Source organism: Aethalodelphis obliquidens, unplaced genomic scaffold (genome assembly GCF_003676395.1).
Source record: "Aethalodelphis obliquidens isolate GAN/ISIS:26980383/991018 unplaced genomic scaffold, ASM367639v1 scaffold16, whole genome shotgun sequence".
NCBI lineage: Eukaryota > Metazoa > Chordata > Mammalia > Artiodactyla > Delphinidae > Aethalodelphis > Aethalodelphis obliquidens.
The window spans coordinates 31,747,228-31,766,560 of record NW_020837960.1 but is presented as its reverse complement, the minus strand read 5'-3'; the positions used below and the strand labels follow the sequence as shown (position 1 = coordinate 31,766,560).

At 43.6% G+C, this 19,333-nt stretch overlaps 1 protein-coding gene across 5 annotated transcripts in view; it reads left to right on the top strand.

Moving 5' to 3' along the window:
- Window positions 1–19,333, top strand: part of TNFRSF19 (TNF receptor superfamily member 19) — a 159,207-nt gene that overhangs the window by 59,960 nt on the left and 79,914 nt on the right. Inside the window, exon 1 of one of the 5 annotated variants that reach the window (XM_027116690.1) lies at window positions 8,511–9,433. The exons of 1 other annotated variant lie outside the window; for it this stretch is intronic. Coding sequence is in view for 3 of the 4 variants with exons in the window: in XM_027116689.1 (XP_026972490.1) it covers window positions 17,201–17,421 (221 nt within the window). In the remaining variant the exon portion in view is untranslated. Of the gene's footprint in view, window positions 1–8,510; window positions 9,434–9,459; window positions 17,422–19,333 lie in introns of those variants that run through there. 3 more of the 5 variants (XM_027116689.1, XM_027116687.1, XM_027116688.1) reach the window with 3 other exon arrangements.

Genomic DNA, 19,333 nt, shown 5'->3' with positions numbered 1-19,333 from the left:
TATTTATCTTGGCTGTGTTGGGTCTTTGCTGCGTGCGGGCTTTCTCTAGTTGCGGCAAGCGGGGGCTACTCTTCGTTGCGGTGCGCGGGCTTCTCATTGCAGTGGCTTCTCTTGTTGCGGAGCACGGGCTCTAGGCGTGTGGGCCTCAGTAGTTGCAGCACGCAGGCTCAGTAGTTGTGGCTCACGGGCTCTAGAGCACAGGCTCAGTAGTTGTGGTGCATGGGTTTAGTTGCTCTGCAGCATGTGGGAACCTCCCAGACCAGGGATTGAACCTGTGTCCCCTGCATTGGCAGGCAGATTCTTTACCACTGCGCCACCAGGGAAGTCCCAAGCTTTTGTTTTAATCGTTTGAATCCACATAATTTTTTTATAAAAAAGAATAAATTAGAATGATGGGTGATATGGATAATGTTTTTTACTTTGTTCTTCTGTACTTACCCAATTTTCTATAATAAATATATACTGTTTTTGTAATCAGAAAAAAGGAACCCAGTCCTTGAAATTTAACATTTTTAATAGGGGTACCCATAAGCCTCCTGCGGGGGATTTCTGTAGTCCAAGAGACCAAGGTTAATTTACAGAGGCTATTAGCACTTAAGCTGCCAGGGCTCCCTACTTGTGAAAACTAAAACAGTGTTTTAAAAAGATAGTTAATTAACAGAAAAAAGAGTGCAATAGTGTAAAACAACACAGGTTTGGAGTCATACACTCCTGAGATTGATTTTAGCCATGTGACCTTGGAAGGTTGATATATCTTTTCAGACCCTTGGTCTCCTGGCCTGTGAACTGGGGGAGTTGATTATGAGCCTAGCAGAGGACCAGGTTGAAGGGAAATGGTTAACCAGGAACTATTGTTAATAGCTCTGCAGAATGCACATGAAAACTGAGTGTTCCATTATGTTCCCCACCTCTTGGAGACCCCAAATGAGCTGTCAGATCATCAAGGCATTTGAGGAGAACTGGACACTTTCCTGCTTCTGATCATAGACTGTCTCCTGGCAGCGTCTCAGGTGCACTGGGCCCCAGGGTCCTTCACTTCTGACTTTTTACCAGTTGGACTTGCTACATCTTTCAGGGACTGAGGTCTTTGCTATTCATCATGTCACGTGCAGCCCCTCCAGACCATACCCTTAGTCTTAGCACAAGAAGTTCTGGGCCTTCCCAGCATCTCAAGGTCTGTGCCCTCTCTCTAGGCAGCCTGCACCACACCAGGATGGCAGGCTCACAAGATGCTGCCCCCAACCCCAGCACACACAGGCCACTCCTATTGTCTTCCCATCGTTCCTCCCTGTCTCCATGGTGACTCCTGCCCTCCACCATACCCTTAGCTGGTGAAAGACCAGACATCCTTCTCTGTCTGGGGGCACTCTTCCCCTCCAGTAGTGGAGGACTCACTCACTGTCTAGCTGTGCCTGTATATGAAAGTCTTTTTAAATCATTGAAGTTTATGCATACAATATACACTTCATTCCTTATTTTGAGAGAATCTTATTTATAATCTTATACATTTATCTAAGGAGTGGTGAATCCTGAACCTCGAACGTGAGTGAAGTATCCCCTCTGAAAATTGTCATAATACTCTTTGCAGTTTTTGATGGTATAGTGTAATACTAAATATAATACTAAATATAAAATATCACAGTAGCAGTTTTAAAAAAATCAAAGTTGTCTACTTTCAAATGCTGTAAAACATGTTGCTTGACAAAATGCAGAATATCTTTTGACTTCACCATGAGAAATGCTTAGAAAAAGCAGAATACAGGGTGCTTTTCTCTTCCAAAGAGAATTTTTTCTTACCTGATACAGTCAGAAATGACTTTCTTTTAGCAATACTTTAAATAGCTGGGAGTTAAGATGTGTTCCATACTTACTATATGCCAGTACTATTCTAAGGTTGACAAAAACCTTAGGGAGTAGGTACACTTATTGTCCCAAAGTTTAGAGATAAGGAATCTGAAGTTTAAAGTGACTTACGCACACTCGGAATTTCATGTGGAAGTACTGGAATTCAAGCCAACACAGCCTGGCACAAGCAAGCATTCACCTAAGCAGTGTGGCTCCAGCTAAGACATTAGAAAGTTGAAAGTTGACTAGAACAGTTTCTTTTTGCAAAATTCCTTATATCTACTTCCAACAATGTATGCATCTCTTACTTGCTTTTAATGATCTGTGAAGATGGAAAATAAATAGAGGCTAAACTCTGAGGCTCATACAACCTATAGGCTATGACCTTGAATAAAGTTAGGAAAGGTCCATAATGTAGTCATTTTCTACAAATTAAAAATAGCAACTGCATAGTGTATGCTTTATTGAAAGGTAATTTTATATCTAGGGAAGAAATAATACCAATTCTACACAAACTTTCATAGAAAATAGAAGAGGAAGAAAGATTTCCCAACCTATCAGTATTTTATGAGGTTGGCATTACTCTATACGAAAACCAAACAAAGACACTGCAAGAGAAGAAAACTACAGGTCACTGTCTTTCATGAACATAAATGCAAAAAAATTGAATCCAGCAATATATTAAAAAGCTCAGACAGCACAACCAAGTCCCATGAATGCAAGACTGAGCTGACCCAACATTTACAAATTAATCAGTGTAATTCACCACTTAAGCAAACTGAAGAAAAACCATATGACCATCTCAATAGATGCACAAAAAAGCATGTCACAAAAGCCGCCATCCATTTAAGATAAACACAAAACCTTAGAAAATTAACGATAGAGGAGGCTTTCCTCAATTCGATGAAGAACAAAATCCCAGAAAAAAATCCCAACAGCTGCCATTGTACGTAGTGGTGAAAGACGGATGCTTTATCCTTGATATTAGGACAAAGGCAAGGATGTGTTCCCTCCCTGCTCCAATTCAGCATCCTAGTGGAAGCCCTAGCTAGAGCAGTAAGGCAAGAAAAAGTGTGAGAAAGTGAATGATTATCCATCTACTCTAACACTTTACTTTGCAATTCAGTTTTATTTTGCAGGACTGCTCTATTACACTTCTTTTTAAAAATAAATTTTACCTTTTCCTGATTTTTTTCAGCAGTTATAATTATTCTGTGTGTTTTATGCCCCCAACTATGTATTAGGTGCTTTTCAATTTCATAAATGATTGCATCATTAAATGTTTTGACTTTAGATCAGCATTTCTTAAAGTAGATTTTAAGGGCAGGCTTTTCTTTATCTAACATTGTACTTCGCAATGAAGCCAAAATCTCTCTCTCTCTCTCTGTAGTATTGTTCTGAAGACATTCATTACTGTATCTTTCTGTACTTTCTCACCATTCCATTAGCAGTCTAATTACCTCATATATCATGTCCAGCTTTCAACAAAAAATCATAAGGCCTGTTAAAAGGCAAGATAATACACAGTCTCAAGAGACAAAGCAAGCATCAGAGCTAGACTCAGACATGATACAGATTTTAGAATTATCACATAACTAACTGTGATTAATATATTAAGGGCTCCAATGGAAAAAAGAAGACAACATGCAAGAACAGATGTAATGTAAGCAGACAGATGCAAACTCTAAAAGAGAGAATAAAAAAGAAATGCTAGAAATCAAAAACATTGTAACCGAAATGAAGAATGCCTTCGATAGGCTCATCAGTACACAGGACACAGTGAAGGAAAGAACCAATGAACTTGAAGAAATATCAGTAGAAACTTCCAAGCTAAAATGCAGAGAAAAAAATGAAACAAATCTACAGGATACTTACAAAAGGCGTAACACACAAGTAATGAGAATGTCGGTAGGAGAAGAAAGAAGGAAAGAAGGAAGGAAAGAAAGGAAGAAAGGAAGGAGAGAGGGAGGGAGGGAGAGAGAAAGAAAGAGAAGAAATACTTTAAATAAGAATTTTTTTTTTTTTTTTTTTTTTTTTTTTTTTTGCGGTACGCGGGCCTCTCACCACTGTGGCCTCTCCCGTTGCGGAGCACAGGCTCCAGACACGCAGGCCCAGCGGCCACGGCCCACGGGCCCAGCCGCTCCGCGGCATGCAGGATCCTCCCGGACTGGGGCGCGAACCCGTGTCCCCTGCATCAGCAGGCGGACTCCCAACCACTGCACCACCAGGGAAGCCCTAAATAAGAAATATTTTAAATAACAATGGCTGAAAATTTTCCAAAATTAATGAAAAACACCAAACCACAGATCCAGGAAACTCAGAAACTACCAAACAGGATAAACACACAAAAAAATCTACACATAGGCATATCCTATTTAAACTGCAGAAAACAAAAGAGAGAAAATCTTGACAGAAATCTAAAAACAAAAATCAAAACAACAAAAAGACTTTACCTATCAAGAAACAAGGATAAGAATTACATCACACTTCTCATTGGAAACTATGAAAGCAAAAAGAGAGTGGAGAGAAATATCTAAAATGTTGAAAGAAAAGCAAAAAATCACCAAATAATTCTTCAAAGAAAAGGAAAGTAATATAGGTCAAAACTTTAAATCTACATAAGGCAAGAATGAGTAAATGAAGGTAAAATAAAGGCTAAATTTAAAAAAATTCTTAATGGATCTAAAAAATAACTGTTCAAAGTAGCAACAGCAACAGTGTATTGAGTGATATAGCATATAGATACGTGAAAAAAATGACAGCAGTGTTATAAGAGATGTGAGAGAGGAATAGGAACGCTTGGTTATAAGGTAACTGTACTACCCATGGAGCCAGCATAGTGTTCTATGAAAGTGGTTTTAGATTAGTTTTTAATGGTTGCCCTAGAGTTTGCAATATACATTTACAACTAATCAACGGATTGAGAAGGAAGAAATTAAATTTTCTTTGTTCACAGATGACATGATTACAGACAATCCAAAGAACTGACCCAAATAATTAACAAAAAAACTCCTGGAACTAAAAAGTGATAACAGCAAGATTGTAAGATATAATACACAAAAGTCAATTGTTTTCCTATATACGGTCACTGAACAGTTGAAACTTGAAATTATAAACACAATATCATTTATATTAACAACTCCCAAAAAACCAAAAATACTTAGGTATAAATTTTTTAAAATATATGATCTATATGAGGAAAACTACAAAGCTCTGATTGAAGAAATCAAAGAAGATCTAAACAAATGGACAGATATTCTATGTCCTTGAATAGAAAGATTCACTATTGTTAAGATGTCAGTTTTTCCCAATGTAATCTATAGGTTCAATGGAATCTCAGTCAAAATCCCACATGTGATACATGACATCGCATTTGTCAAAATCAATACAACTATTCTGTATAATACCATAATGGCAGTGAAACTACTCTGTATGAAACATGATATTATGCATCTGTTAAAATCTGGAAGAACTGTACAACAGAAAGAGTGACCTTTAGTGTGAACTAAGGACTTCAGTTAATAATGTATCAATATTGGTTCATTAATTATTGCAAATATATCACACTAACATAAGATGCTAAAAACAGGGGAAACTGTGTACAGGGCACAGGGGGTATATGGGAAATCTGTGTACTAACTGCTCAATTTTTCTGTAAATCTGAAACTATTTTAAAAAATGAAGTCTATATGTATAAAAATGTAAGCAGTAGCATCAGCAAAATGCAAATTAAAACTATCATGAGGTACCAGTAGACTCCATTCGAATGGCTAAAATTATAAAGACTGGCAATAACAAGTTGAGTTTTTAAATTAATTTTTTAAAGTATTTATTTATTTAGGCTGTGCCGGGCCTTAGTTGTGGCACACAGGATCTTCGTTGCAGCGTGTGGGCTCTTTAGTTGTGGCATGTATGAGGGATCTAGTTCCCTGACGAGGGATTGAACCCGGGCCCCCTGCATTGGGAGCGCTGGGTCTTACCCACTGGCCCACCAGGGAAGCTCCAACAACAGCAAGTATTGTCAAGGCTGTAGAGCAAATGGAAATCTCGTACGTTATTGACAGGGATGTAAAATGGTACAATCACTTTGAAAACTTCGACAGCTTCTTAAAAAGTTAAACATATACCCTAGAACGCAGAAATTGTACTTCTAGGTATTCACCTAAGAGAAATGAAAATATATACCCACTCAAAGACTTGTACACAAATGTTCATAGCAGCTTTATTTATAATAGCCAAAAATTGTGCTTTAATCCCTCTCTTCAGTGACTTTCAGTAATACTCTGCTTCACTCAACAGTACCCCTGGCTGGCACTTTGGGAGAAGGAAGGAGTCTTCTGGCCACCAGAGGGGACAAGTCCAGCCAGAGCAGGGGGTGAGAGGAATTTTTAGGAAGCAGATTGGAGGGCGTATTGATCAGGAGACTGTCAGCCTTCTGAGATGTTGGATCGGGGCTCTGTATTGATTTTCTTGAGCTGCCCAAACAAAGCGTTACAGACTGGGCGGCTTAAACAACAGAAATTGAAATCAAGGTGTTAGCAGGGTTGGTCTGTTCTGAGGCTGTGAGGGAGAATCTGCCCCAGGCTTCTCTCTTTCCCTATTGGGTGGCCGTCGTCTCCTACCTGTGTCTTCACAATCTTCCCTCTGTGTGTGTCTGTGTCCAAATTCCCTCCTTTTATAAGAATATCGGTGATATTGGATTCAGGCCCACCCTAATGACCTCATTTTAATTTGATGACCTCTGTAAAGACCCTGTCTTCAAATAAGGTCACATTCTAAGGTACTGGGGATTAGGATTTAAACGTATGAATTTGGGGGATACAATTCAACTCATAACAGGCTTGAATCATTTTTTTTATAATCACCTATAGCGTGGTCCCAGATCATGCCAAAGTGGTCCCAGGACTTTGGAGAACTTAAGGACACCTGACTCACCCAGGCTTCAGATTAACCAGACCCAGGAGCTATGTGATAGCCTGCCCTTCCCTTTCGACTACTGACCCCAACTCAAATTTGAGTTCGATATCCCAATTAAATATTGTTCTTTGATCCTCACAGAGAAGGAAAAGGAACTTAGCTTCTCTTGGAGGGTTTATTCTGCTTGACGCTTTTTTCCCCCAATTTTAAAATTGTGGTAAAATACACATAATGTAAAATTTACCACCTTAACCGTTTTTTTTTTTGTTTGTTTTGTTTGCGGTACGCGGGCCTCTCACCGCTGCGGCCCCTCCGCCGCGGAGCACAGGCTCCGGACGCGCAGGCTCAGCGGCCCTGGCTCACGGGCCCAGCCGCTCCGCGGCATGTGGGATCTTCCCGGACCGGGGTACGAACCCGCGTCCCCTGCAACGACAGGCGGACTCCCAACCACTGCGCCATCAGGGAAGCCCCTCGAACAAATTTTCACAGCAAAATTTTTGGTTTCAACAGTTAATGAGTTCAGTATAATATTTAAATAGTCATTTTAGGGGCTTCCCTGGTTCGTGCCCCGGTCCGGGAGGATCCCACGTGCCGCGGAGCGGCTGGGCCCGTGAGCCAGGGCCGCTGAGCCTGCGCGTCCGGAGCCTGTGCTCCGCGGCGGGAGGCAACAACAACAAAATTTGTTCGAGAATCATAGAAGTCTGGAAATAAACACACCATAAACTACATTTTCAAATATCACATCAGGAAAAAATTAGATGAAACTAATTAGGAAGGGAAGTTATGTAAGTTATATAAATTAAATTCTGTTGTCTTCTAAGTTTTGCAAAAATATTTTTAACTGGCCTTCTAAAAGTTGGCAAGTTGCCATTAGAAAGTAGAAAATTTTCCTTCAGGCCGTAAAAGAGTGGTCTGGAATTCAGAAATGCACTGCAACCTAGATCGTAAAGAAGATGAATTTTTTTTATTTTCTATTTGGATAAATACTAAAAATAAAGTAAGCTTATTTTATTGAATCTGCTACTGTTAAGGAAGGGTAGCAAGACAATTCTAGATAATGTGCAATAAATTTATTTTTTGAAGCATATTTTCTTTTTTTAAAAAATTAATTCATGTTTGGCTGCGTTGGTTGGTGCATGCGGGCTTGGTGCGAGGGCTTCTCATTGCGGTGGCTTCTCGTTGTGGAGCACAGGCTTCTAGGCACGCGGGCTTCAGTAGTTGTGGCACACGGGTTCAGTAGTTGTGGCTCACTGGCCCTAGAGCGCAGCCTCGGTAGTTGAGGCACACGGGCTTAGTTGCTCCGCGACATGTGGGATCTTCCCGGACCAGGGCTGGAACCTGTGTTCCTTGCATTGGCAGGTGGATTCTTAACCACTGCACCACCAGGGAAGTACAAAATTTAAATTATGGATAAATAGACTAATGTGATGATTTTTAGTGAGTAAAGAGTTCAAACTATGGATTTAGCAGAAACGGCCCTAAAAGGCAAGGAGCACAGCTTTGGGGTAAGCACGGGGCAAGACAATCCTCTACGTCATTCTTCTCTTTTGTGGATTTTCAATGCTTCACAAGTGTTAATAAATTGCACCTATCTAAGAAGTACACGTTGTTTTAAAATCTAATTTTCTGAATCCCAAACTAAGACCGAGACTAAGATTAAGTGTCCGCCCAGGGCCTGAAGTGAGAGGGTGACAGATATCAGACACTAGGTAACTCTTGGTTATCTGCTCGTTAATTACTTTAATTAAAGTACCGCTGTTTAATTGGCAAAGTCTAACAATGGAAATTTCAAAGAAAAGACAGTTTACTTAAAATCCTTAAGGACTTGTCACACTGCAAACAAAAACACACTTTGAAGAAGTCACCCTCTCCCCCTGGCAGTGTCCTGGTGCTTCTCCGAACCATTCTGGATACTGGACCCCCGGTCTTCGGGAAGAACTGTGATTTCTCTAAGGGAGAGGCAATTATTACGTGCTGTCCTCTGGAGCCAGGGTGGATGAGGGGGCCTTTCCCGCTGGAATCACCCCGCAGTACCGCCAGGCCTTCCAGCTGGGCAGCAGATGACAGAGCTGCGCTGCGTGAGTCGCAGGCGTGCAGCGCGATTAGAGGCCGGGCCGCCCTGCTTCCCGGGGCGGGGCGCGCTCCCCGCGGGCGGTGCAGCCTTCCTGCCAGGCCCGGCGCGGTGATGTCATGGGATCCGCGGCTCGGCGAGATGAAAGGGATCCAGCGCGGCCCGCTGGCACCAGGCGCAGCTTCCAGCGCGCAATCAGGGCGCAGCGTGGGGACCCGAGCGCTGCGGTCCCGCCACTCAGCCCGGGCGGGGGGCACCGCCGGGCCAACTGGGTGCAAGAAAAAAGGAGGAAAGCAACGTGATCCGGGTCAAACAAAAGAATCCGAGGACGGGGAGGCGGGAGGGCGACTACCTGCTGAAAGGAGCGTTCCAAGAGCCCTGCGCTCACACACGCAAACTTGGCCTGCCTTTGATGTGCTGCAACTGATCACCGATCAGATTACGGGCATTTCATCTCGCTGCTCGTCTGCCTTTGATCTGCAGGGTTCTTCTTCTCCTGGATTGGAAGATTCGTCTGGGCTTGCGCTGACATACATTTTGGGGAAGGTAGAGCTTTTGGCCCAGAAGCGCTGCCAGGGAGAAGCTCAGCTGCCGAAAAGGGTGAGTACTGCAGAGAGTTCAGCACGCTGAAGGCACCGCGCTCATGTTTCGTTGTGGCTTTCAGTTCGCTTTTCCTGCGTGTGCTCAGAAAAGATGGTTTTAGTGCAGAGAGCACGAGCATTTCTGTGCTTGAGGACTATGTGTATGGATGAGAGGAAACACGATACTCGGTGCCGGTTTAGTAGTTTGTACAAAGGGTTTGCAATCTGTCGCGCACATTTTACTTGGAAATGAGTTGTTCCAACAGGACAGAAAGGGAGAGAGCTAACTTTAGCAATCACCCGCCGCTGCAGAGCCCGAGGTCTGTAGGCTGTAATTGCTCTAAGTATTTACAGGTTGCTTTACTTAGTAAACGGGCGGAGGAACTCTACTGGATGCCAATGTTTTCCTTGTTTTCTCACAGAAAAGAGTACAGTGCATCTCTGGCAATACTGTTTGTTTATTTATTCTCTCACCTCCAAGACTACAACCTATCAAATACATTTCCTTATGCAGTGTGTATCCTCAAAGGAATCACTGGAGAGGCATTCAAGTATGATTAAAGCCTTTTCTGGGTAAAACTGAAGAATTTTCAAACAGGGAGGTTTAAGTTGTGCTAAGTTTGTTTTAAAAAAAAATCCTCTAGTGGTTTTCTGGAACCTTTGGCAATAGCACAAGCCTCATGTACAGAAACATTCACAAAGTTACTATTCCTAAATTAAAATGTACTTTCAATGTAGTGACAGCTGTTGTGAGTTAAAATTTGCCAACTCTTTATGAAAACTGAGTAATCAACAGTTATGATGTTACATACAGTTTTTAGCGACATTTTCACTTTAGTTGACGCTCAACATGGCAAAACCAAAATATATTGCTGTGCTGAATTTGGAAGTTAACTTGTTTTGTCAATTCAGTGATCACATGCGTGCACGCGTGCACACAGAGTGAAGTCTTTACATCGAGATGCAAGAAAATACAGTGGAAATGTAAGAGCACCATGTTCACATTAGTTCATTTTAATATTCTGGTCTTAATTTTGGGGGGTAAGATATTTATCATCACAATAGTCTATTTTAATGCTAGCCGAACCACAAAGAAAGTGTAAGTGATGAGAGAGATGGGTTATTCTTTAGTCTGAAATTCTGATGAGACAGGAAGGGCCTAATGAGTCTCATTTCACGTGTAATTAATTTTTCAGAGCCAATTAATTAAATTACTTTCTAAACTTTCCTCCTGATATTCTAAGGAGGATAATTAGCATTGTTTGCTTAATTTTAAAACTTATAGCAGTTAAGTGGAGATTATTTAAAACCATACCAAACTGACTATATTTTTAAGATGTGTCGGTGAGAATTTGAAAGATTTAACTGTTGTTTTTAGTCATGCCAAGAGAGGCATTTAAATTTTTGTTCTACTGACAATGTGACAAAGCATGTTCACAAAATCCTGAATTATCAGCTTAGGTTGATTTTTTTCATTTGTTTGCTGAAAAAGTCCTCTTTAAATCACAAAAGCAGTAGTAATGTTCACATTAGGATAAAGAAAATTAAACTTTTAATATAATGACTGGAGAAGATGCCCAAAGAAATAGTGTGCTTAAGAACTCCGTCATTTAGTTCATGTTTGGGACTTAAAAACATTTTTTTATGACTGTTTATTCTGCTACTAGGTTCATTCTAACAAGCAGACTTCCTTCAACACAACAAAAGGGAGAATTAGCAATTATCTGATTAATTTAGGTTTTGTAGAAAACTAGCTTGGGCGAGTCAAGTCATTGAAAATTCACTTCAGTGTCTGAATTAATTCAGTTAATTGTGTACTTCTTGTGTCTTGGTTGAGAAATGAAACAGATTGTATTTGATTTTAAAAGAAAGATGCCTATTGCTGAACGTACAGGTACAGTCTCAAAAGCTGTCTCTGAGTGAATTTCCACCTGAAGATCTTGACTGTGGTTTAAGAGGGGATACTCCATAAGGCTTCCACTGAACGGAACCCTTACATTACATTTTTAAGCACTTTCCTATCTGTTGCTTCAATGGCAGCTTTGTTACTGCAGAGAGTCCAAGACTTCAAAAGACTTATTTCTAGTCCTGATTCTGTCACTGATTAGCTATGTGACCTTGAGGGATTTGCTTCACTCCCCAGTGTTCTCATATGGGAAATGAGGGAGTGGATCAGATCATCCTCCTGAAATAAGCAGGGTGGAAGTTTTATAGCCATCTTACAGATGAGGAAACTGAGATTGCAGAAAAGTCACTTGACTTTCTTAACTAAGTTACATGGCCTGTTTTCCAAGCCCTGGTCCTGTGTCCTTCCCAGTTCACCATGGATATTTTCCAACACCTGCTAAAACAAATGCACTGCTGACTGGAGAACAGTTTGAAAGATCAAGATAACCACTTCCTTCTGCTGTGCAGTTTTTGTTTCTGTGATAGATGTGTCAGTCAACTGGATTAGTCCGCTGACTTCCAACAGTTGCTTTTGCTTCCGTATTTCTAACCAGTCTGAACACAATTACTGCTACACATAGTTTACCATGACATTTAAAATAATTTTCACAAAAATTTAATATATCAATGCAATGTGGAATTATATATATTCGTGTGTCTGTGTGTATATATACGTGTGTGCACATATATATATATTATGTACATCTTTTGACATTATATGCACATCTTTTTGTGTTTCCAAGGAATTGACACTTTCTTAGAAGATGTCAGTGGTGTGCATGAAAAGTTCAATAGTTAATTAAAGGCTGCTATTCCTCCAGGGAGATTCCCAGTGGGATTTTGTGAGATTTCAGTTTACATATTCAATATGGGCTGGTACATGATATATATTCCCTATTACATTTGATTATGTTAAGAATCCTTGAACATGTTTTCACTAACTCCTTCTGGGTTTTTTCTTGAAAAAAAAAAGGAATATATTTCTTGTGAATAAATTTATTTATTGACTATAAATTTTACACATATGCACTGCTCTCAAGGCCAAATATCTCTCATGTCTTATCACCCTCATAAAGGTTTCATATAAAGCTTTACAGATTATTACTTAGTAACATTCACTAATATTTATTAATGTGCTAGTTATTAATTCAATAATATTTATTGAGTACTTGTGTGCAAGGCACTCTGACGGTATTTTTCAGGACACCATCTCATTTAAATTTCCAGCAATTAAGTTTGTCATTCCAATTATACAGATGAGAAAAGTGAGGCTCGGAGCGATTAAATAACAGGTGCACGGTCACAGGGCTGGTTAAGTGGCACCACTAGAGTCTATCTGATTGCAATTCGGGTTCTTTTGTTCTAGGGCTGGGCAGTTAATTCCTTCTATTATAAGAATTACATACAGCTGAACTTAACTGTTAGCAAACATTACAGCCAAAATTTGGCAAAAACGTGCTCTGTTTTTCTTTCTTTCCTTCTTTTGGTATATTTTATGAGCACTATTAGAATTTTTTGATAGGGTTTTCCATCAGTTGGCCTAGAATCTTCAACTATAAAGGACCTCAGGACGTAATTCATTCTTCCTCTGCTTCAGGACTGGACCACACTCAAGCATCCACCATTGGTCTGGCTGGTCAGACTCCCTGTGATGGCAGGACTGGTCCCAGGCACCCTGGAAACATTCAGAAACTGGTGTGCCTTTAAAGAGTGATTCTTTAAAATGTCAGCACCGTTTAGAGGAACGTGCTATGAAAGGGGGGGCAGGAGGAGGCTCCCTGGTGGCCATGCCTCATTCCTCCTCAACTGTCACAAGCCATTCAGCTTTGCTCCAAGCTGCCCCGCAGATCCACCCACTTGCTGAAGTCACCACTCTGAAGTGACCAAGTCTCACATCCTTCGATTGAGAAGTACTTTAGCATCATCCATTGTGACTTAGATCTCTGGTGAGAAGGTGGAGGGAGGTGAGATGGGGGTGTTGAGTGACTTCATGAAACCATTTCTTCCAACACAACCCACTCCCTTTGTGAGAAGAGCTCTGAGAAGTACCGCTTTCCCCATCCTGTTAATGGTCCCCAGGACCTAGACAGCCCTATGGCCTAGCCTCATCGGCTACTGCCCTGCGAGCCTGTTCCTTAATTCTGCCACGTGCGGAAGAGTCCCCTGTATTTATCGGGAAGCAGAGAAGGAGAGTCAATGGCTCGTTTCTCCTCTCAGTAAACACATGAGAAGAGTCTGGCCAACGCAGTGTCATAAACTCACCAGGGTCAGTGCAAGTGCTGCAACTTATAGCACATTTGCTCTATAAATGTCATGAGTTTGACATTATATCAACTAAATAAATACCCTCCTTGGACTTTTCATGTGTATTAATTTAAGCATTCGTGGTACGGTGGTGGTTATATTAGGGTTCAGGAAGCCTGGATTTTGGATCCTGTTTTGTTATTAACTTGGTGTGTGACCTTGGGCAAGTGGCTCCATCAGGCCCCAGCCCTGGGCTGATAGTCTGTTGGCAGCAGTGGGCGCTGGGAATTAGTTAAATAGCTGGGTCTTCGTTATTTTCCCCCTTATTTTCTTAACTATATTTGGCAAACTTTACAACTCTTTGAGATTGTGGCCCCCCATTTATTCATTCATTCAACCAATTTTTAATGAGTACCTGCCACGTGCCAGGCACTGTGAACAGAGGGACAGAATTCAGGAGTCTCGTGTAGCTTGCTTTCTATTCCTTTTTCCCATGAAATAGTGCTTTATGTGGAAATTACTAGAAAGTCAAACAATTTTCCATTAATTTTGCTTCCAGTGAGCTAGCTTATCACTGAAATTATTTTCTCAAGAAGTTTGTTACTTCATTGGTTCAACTTTTTTAGGAATACATTCTAAACAGATACACTGCGTATCAGCTTAGATATTGCTAAAACTAGCTTCAGAAAACCAACCCATAACATAGTCTTAAAAACAACACCTCTGCCGAGATCTTCCTAAGAATTTGGCTTTTTCAGGGAATTCGCTGGCGGTCCAGAGGTTAAGACTTCGGGCTGTCACTGCCATGGGCCTGGGCGCAATCCCTGGTTGGGGAACTGAGATCCCTCAAGCCACAGCAGACAAAAAAAAAAAAGAAAAATTTAGCCTTTTCACTAAAATTTCAATTCATTCATGATAGTCAGTGCTCTAAAGGGAGAGAATGCCTGCAGCCCTAATTCTAAGCATTGGTTTCATTCTGAAAGAGGCTGGGAGTCATATGATTCTTTTTGTACCACCACTGTGTCCTCCTTCCTTCAGACACTGTCCCCAGGTCACTTACACTCAAAGTGAGGTAAGTGGGGAGCATTTGTTGACTTAAGCGGCCTCTTCTTTAAAGAGTAAGAGGCTCTTAACAGCTACAGTGCAGAGGTTCAATGGCTCTCCGCTGTCGAATACCATTTCAGTTATCGATTTCTGATGCTTGGCGTTGTGTGCCTGACAAAAGGTACAGCCCTGCCAGCGATGGCTGCCATTTAATGAGCACTTACTGTGTGCCAGGCACTGGGCCAAGCGCTTTAAATACCGTATCTTATTTAACAGCGACCAATGAAACAACTTATTTCAACGGTAGAAGATACAGAAAGTTGGGAAGGTCAAGTAACTTTTCCAAGGGCATGCAACTAGCCAACGGCCAGTTGGCCTCCAAGGCCAGAATGTGCGATGCCAAAGGCTGTGTACGTTAATAGGATCTGTCCGCAGAGAGCTAGCAGCGGGCTCACGGGGAAGAGCAGTCACGTACAGATGACATGCTGCAAGAGGGAGTGAACTACATAATGTGCCGCTGTCTCTAAGTAGAAAGAGAGGCCAGAGAAAAAACAAAGTAGTTCCTGCACTGGCAGATTAAATTCCTCTCAGAAAACACTTACTGAACATTCGTGTGAATGTCTGATACTATCAGGGATGCAAGTTTGAGCAAAATATGCTGCTTCTCGAAAGCAGGACTCCTTTTAAGTCCTTGAGGAAGAAAGCTAAGTCACAGGAACTCCGGACAGGAGGGTGCTGTCATTGTGGTAAAAAGGCCTCAGACCTCGCCGTGACTCCTGGGAGCTGTGGCTTCTGAGCTGGTCCCTTACCAACTCAGGGGAGGCAGCATAAAGAGGAAGCTTGGGGCGCAAAGGAAGGGCAAGTTCAGGGCACACAGGAGGCAAGGCACGCAGACCAGTTTGGCCAGAACTCCCAGTGTCCCGTCTAGAGGCAGGAAAGATAGAGCTGGAGATGTGGGTGGAGCCCAAACATGGAAATCCCTGACTGGAAGCCATTCTTCACGGTGAGGAATCTTTGTAAATCTTTTCATTGGACAGTGACCATGATGAAAGGCAGGGGGAAGCAGGACGGGTGGAACAGAGCAGCCGGGAGGGAGGTTCGAAGGGAGGTTTGACGGCGGGGCATTCAGGGGAAGGGTGCGGAGGGCCTGTTTGGCAGTGGACGGGGTGGTGGGATGAAGAGAAAACGAGGAGGAAGGGGTGAGTGTGTGAGACCTTAACAGAGAAGCAGCAGTAAGTCAGCTTAACCACGGTGGCCGGAGGATGCCCTGTGTGCTGGGCTCTGGGCTATGAAGGAAATAAGCTGTGCCCTCGGGAAGGTGAGGTCTAATTAGACAATAGGTAACTTCCATCTAAGGGCGGGCTTGTTAGGGAACCTTGGGCTGTGATGTGGTCCCAGATCACAGCTGACAGGCTGGGGACAGGCACACTCGCCTTGACGTTCAGGTAGGACAGTGCGTATCATTTGTAAATGGTGAAAAATAAGTCGTGATTGCGGTTTCTGTTCCGGCCATGACAGCCTTGAGGCTGACACTTGGAAGGATATTTTTAATGTATTTTTTACAAGTACCTAGTAGCGCATTCCCCGTTCTCAGTGCGGGGTCATGAGACGGGCGGATTGGTGACCAACGGTGACAACTTATTCATTCTCTCAACAAACATTTATTGACCGCTACCATGGGCCTTGCGGTATAGAAAGGAAACATGGGATTTGGTTCCATTCAAAGAGACGTGCAGGTGTGCCGGGGAAATCAGAACCAACACAGGAAGTGGTGGGCGCCCCTGCACCAATGCGGTGCGTGCGCAGTCTCTTGGGTTGGGGGGAAGTTTGTCCACTTACTCACTGGACGGATGAACGACAATTGCTTACATTTCTACAGCATTGTAGTGCGGAAACCTATTTGTTCTGTACATGGTTCTTTTACTCCTTCCACTAAATCTGTAGAGCGGGCACCATTAGCCTTGCTCCGTAAGCGCGCAAAGTGGAGAAGTCTCGACACCGTCCTCGAGCCGCGTGTGGATGCACGAAGCCCGGACCTGCGCGGCCCACGATCCCCGGGGGCCTGGGCCGGACCGGGCTGTGCCCGCGCCGAGGCGGTGGACGCACCCCGACCTCTGGAGGCCAATGTCCGGCGAGCGAAATGGGGAGGACCCGCCGGGAAAAGCATCTGCGAATGACGAGGCGGCTGATGGGCTGGGTCCTGGTGATTCGCACCCGCCGCGCACACGTGTCACATCGTTTCCCGGGCCTTTCCTGGCGCAGAGGCGGGCGCGGGGTAGAAGGTCACCGGCAGCGCAGAGGCACAAAGGCCTGGAAACAGGTCCAGGTGGACGCGAAGGCGTCCCCCTAGCCGCAGGCAGGTCCCCGACACAGCCCCGCTCTCCGTGGTCCTGGTGAGCCCCCTCCTTCCTACCCAGGTCCGCCAGCGGGATGCAGTCAGCAGCTCCCGCAGCCCGGGGGCCACCAGCGGCTGGACCGCGGCCTGGGGCACCCGGGCGACTGCGGGGACGCAGCCCGGAGCCCAGAGGGTGGGTGGTGGGCGGTGGTTCCGATGTGGGCGGGGCTCCAGGTGGGCGGGGCCGGAGGCGGTGGCCGTTGCCGGGCTACGGGGCAGCGCGGACCCGCGGCGCCTGGACGTGCCGGGTGTGCGCGCGCGGAGGGGACCCCGGCCCAGCTCCGCACCGAGTGCCGCGCGCTCAGCACGGTTCAGCGCGTACCGGAGCGTCAGATCGCCGCCGAGACCTGCGGAGCAGCCTCCAGGCACCCGGGAAGGTAGGTGCCTCGCCGCCCCCGGGTCCGTGGCGCCGCGCCGCGCGGCGGATCCGCACGGGACGCGCGCGGAGAGGAGCCAGCTGCGGGTGGAGGGAGGGGGCGCCGGCCTGGGCTGCTCGCGTGCAGAGTAGGGGGCGGGAGGACGGGGCCGGCGGAGGCGACTCCCGGGAAGACTGACAGCAAGGCCACCGAGATGCTGCAGCTGGAGGCAGCGGAGGGTGTGAGCACCCCCCGGCCCCCGTGGGCGACGGGAGTGGCCGCGCTGAGCCCCGCTGTGCAGGGATCTTGTAAATAGAAAGGCTGCATGTAGGCGAAGGTGCGTGAGTGTGTGTGTGCGCGAGTCTCTCCCGGGGCCTGGACGGGGGCGCTCCAGCCCGTCCTGGCGGGAAGCGGTCTGCAGGCCGGCCGGGCCGGAGGGAGCTGGGGAGGGGAAGGGAGGGCACTCGGAGGATGTGCCAGCAGCCCGTAGACACAGTGATGGGAAGGGCCGCTCTCACAGCCCTGGTCAAGGGTCTCATGCCATTTCATGGAACAGAAATTTAGCTCATACACTCTTGAGGATGACGTTTGGAAGCATCCAAATACAGCGATATGTTTTGATGGTAGCGAACTATGCGTCAAACCTGCAGTTACCATTGTAAGAAATCCAGGTCACTTTTTTTTTTTTGCATTTTAATAAAAGGACTCAATTTGCAAACAACGAAAAAACATAAGCGTTGTTCGATATTTCTTTAATTGAAACAGTTTAACAAACTACTTATGAATGGGTGGTTTTTACTCCAATGACAGTTTTCCTTTACTAGAAGACGATTTCTTTATATAAACAGGAAACAGTTATTGTTAAACATGACTTCCGCAAACAGAAGGATTTATTTTAATATGTTGTTATTTCATGACCAGATACTTGTATGCAAAAGGGAAGATTATATTGCATTCGCTCAGGATTTACTCCATATGTTTTCTGTTGTACAGCTTCACCTTAGGTGTAGTTTAAAAGCATGTTTATTTCAAGCACGGCTTATTATCTAATTTAAACATACGTAACTAGAGGGGGTGAGAATAGAGTCCTTCCCTGGAAGACAGTTTTTGACAGTTATTCACAGAGATGTCGGTACTTAAAAGGAGTTTTTCTTCGCATAATATTTATTAAGTTTTGAGGATAATACAAAACACAGAAATGCAATTTCATTTTGAAAATACTGCCTTGACGTGAATACATAGTGCATTATCATGAGCTCTATGTTTGTTCCTTTTTAACCCATGGAAGTGTCTCATGACATCTACTTTGTTACTGAGGCCACATGGCTTTATTGACTTGGGAATGTTTTTCCATACTAAGTGCTAGCTCTAGGATGTTGTGTTAGCATTTTCTGGGACATTCATGGAAGTTATTTGTTTCTTTGATGGGAGTATTTTTAGGCTCTGAGTCCAGGCTGGATTTTGAATTTGAAAGGTAAGGACATAGGAAGACGTTTTATGCACTTGAAATTGCAATGTAAAGTACCTTTCCTATCCAGAAGACTTGAATAAGGAACACTGCTAAATTTAAGTAACCTTTAAGAGGCTTTTTAAAAGAACAGAAAGAAAATTTTTTTTTTACTTTAGATGGTCATCAAATTTAATTTATATATAATGTGTTTGTACATACATGTAATAAATCACATGCTGTGCTTAATATGTTCATTTAATTTACTAGTTGTAGCTCTAATATGTGAATCCAGGGTATGTTGGGGACATTTGAAACCTAAGTGAGGAGTTCTGCTAACATGAGGAGAAGATTCTTCTCCTTTTTCACCTATTTAAATCTCTGAACCCAAGCTTAACCCAATCCTCTGCAACCAGTTCAACCATTCAAAATATAACACAGCACAAAAAACTGAAGGCATCTTTAATGAAGAAAGCCAAGTCCTCT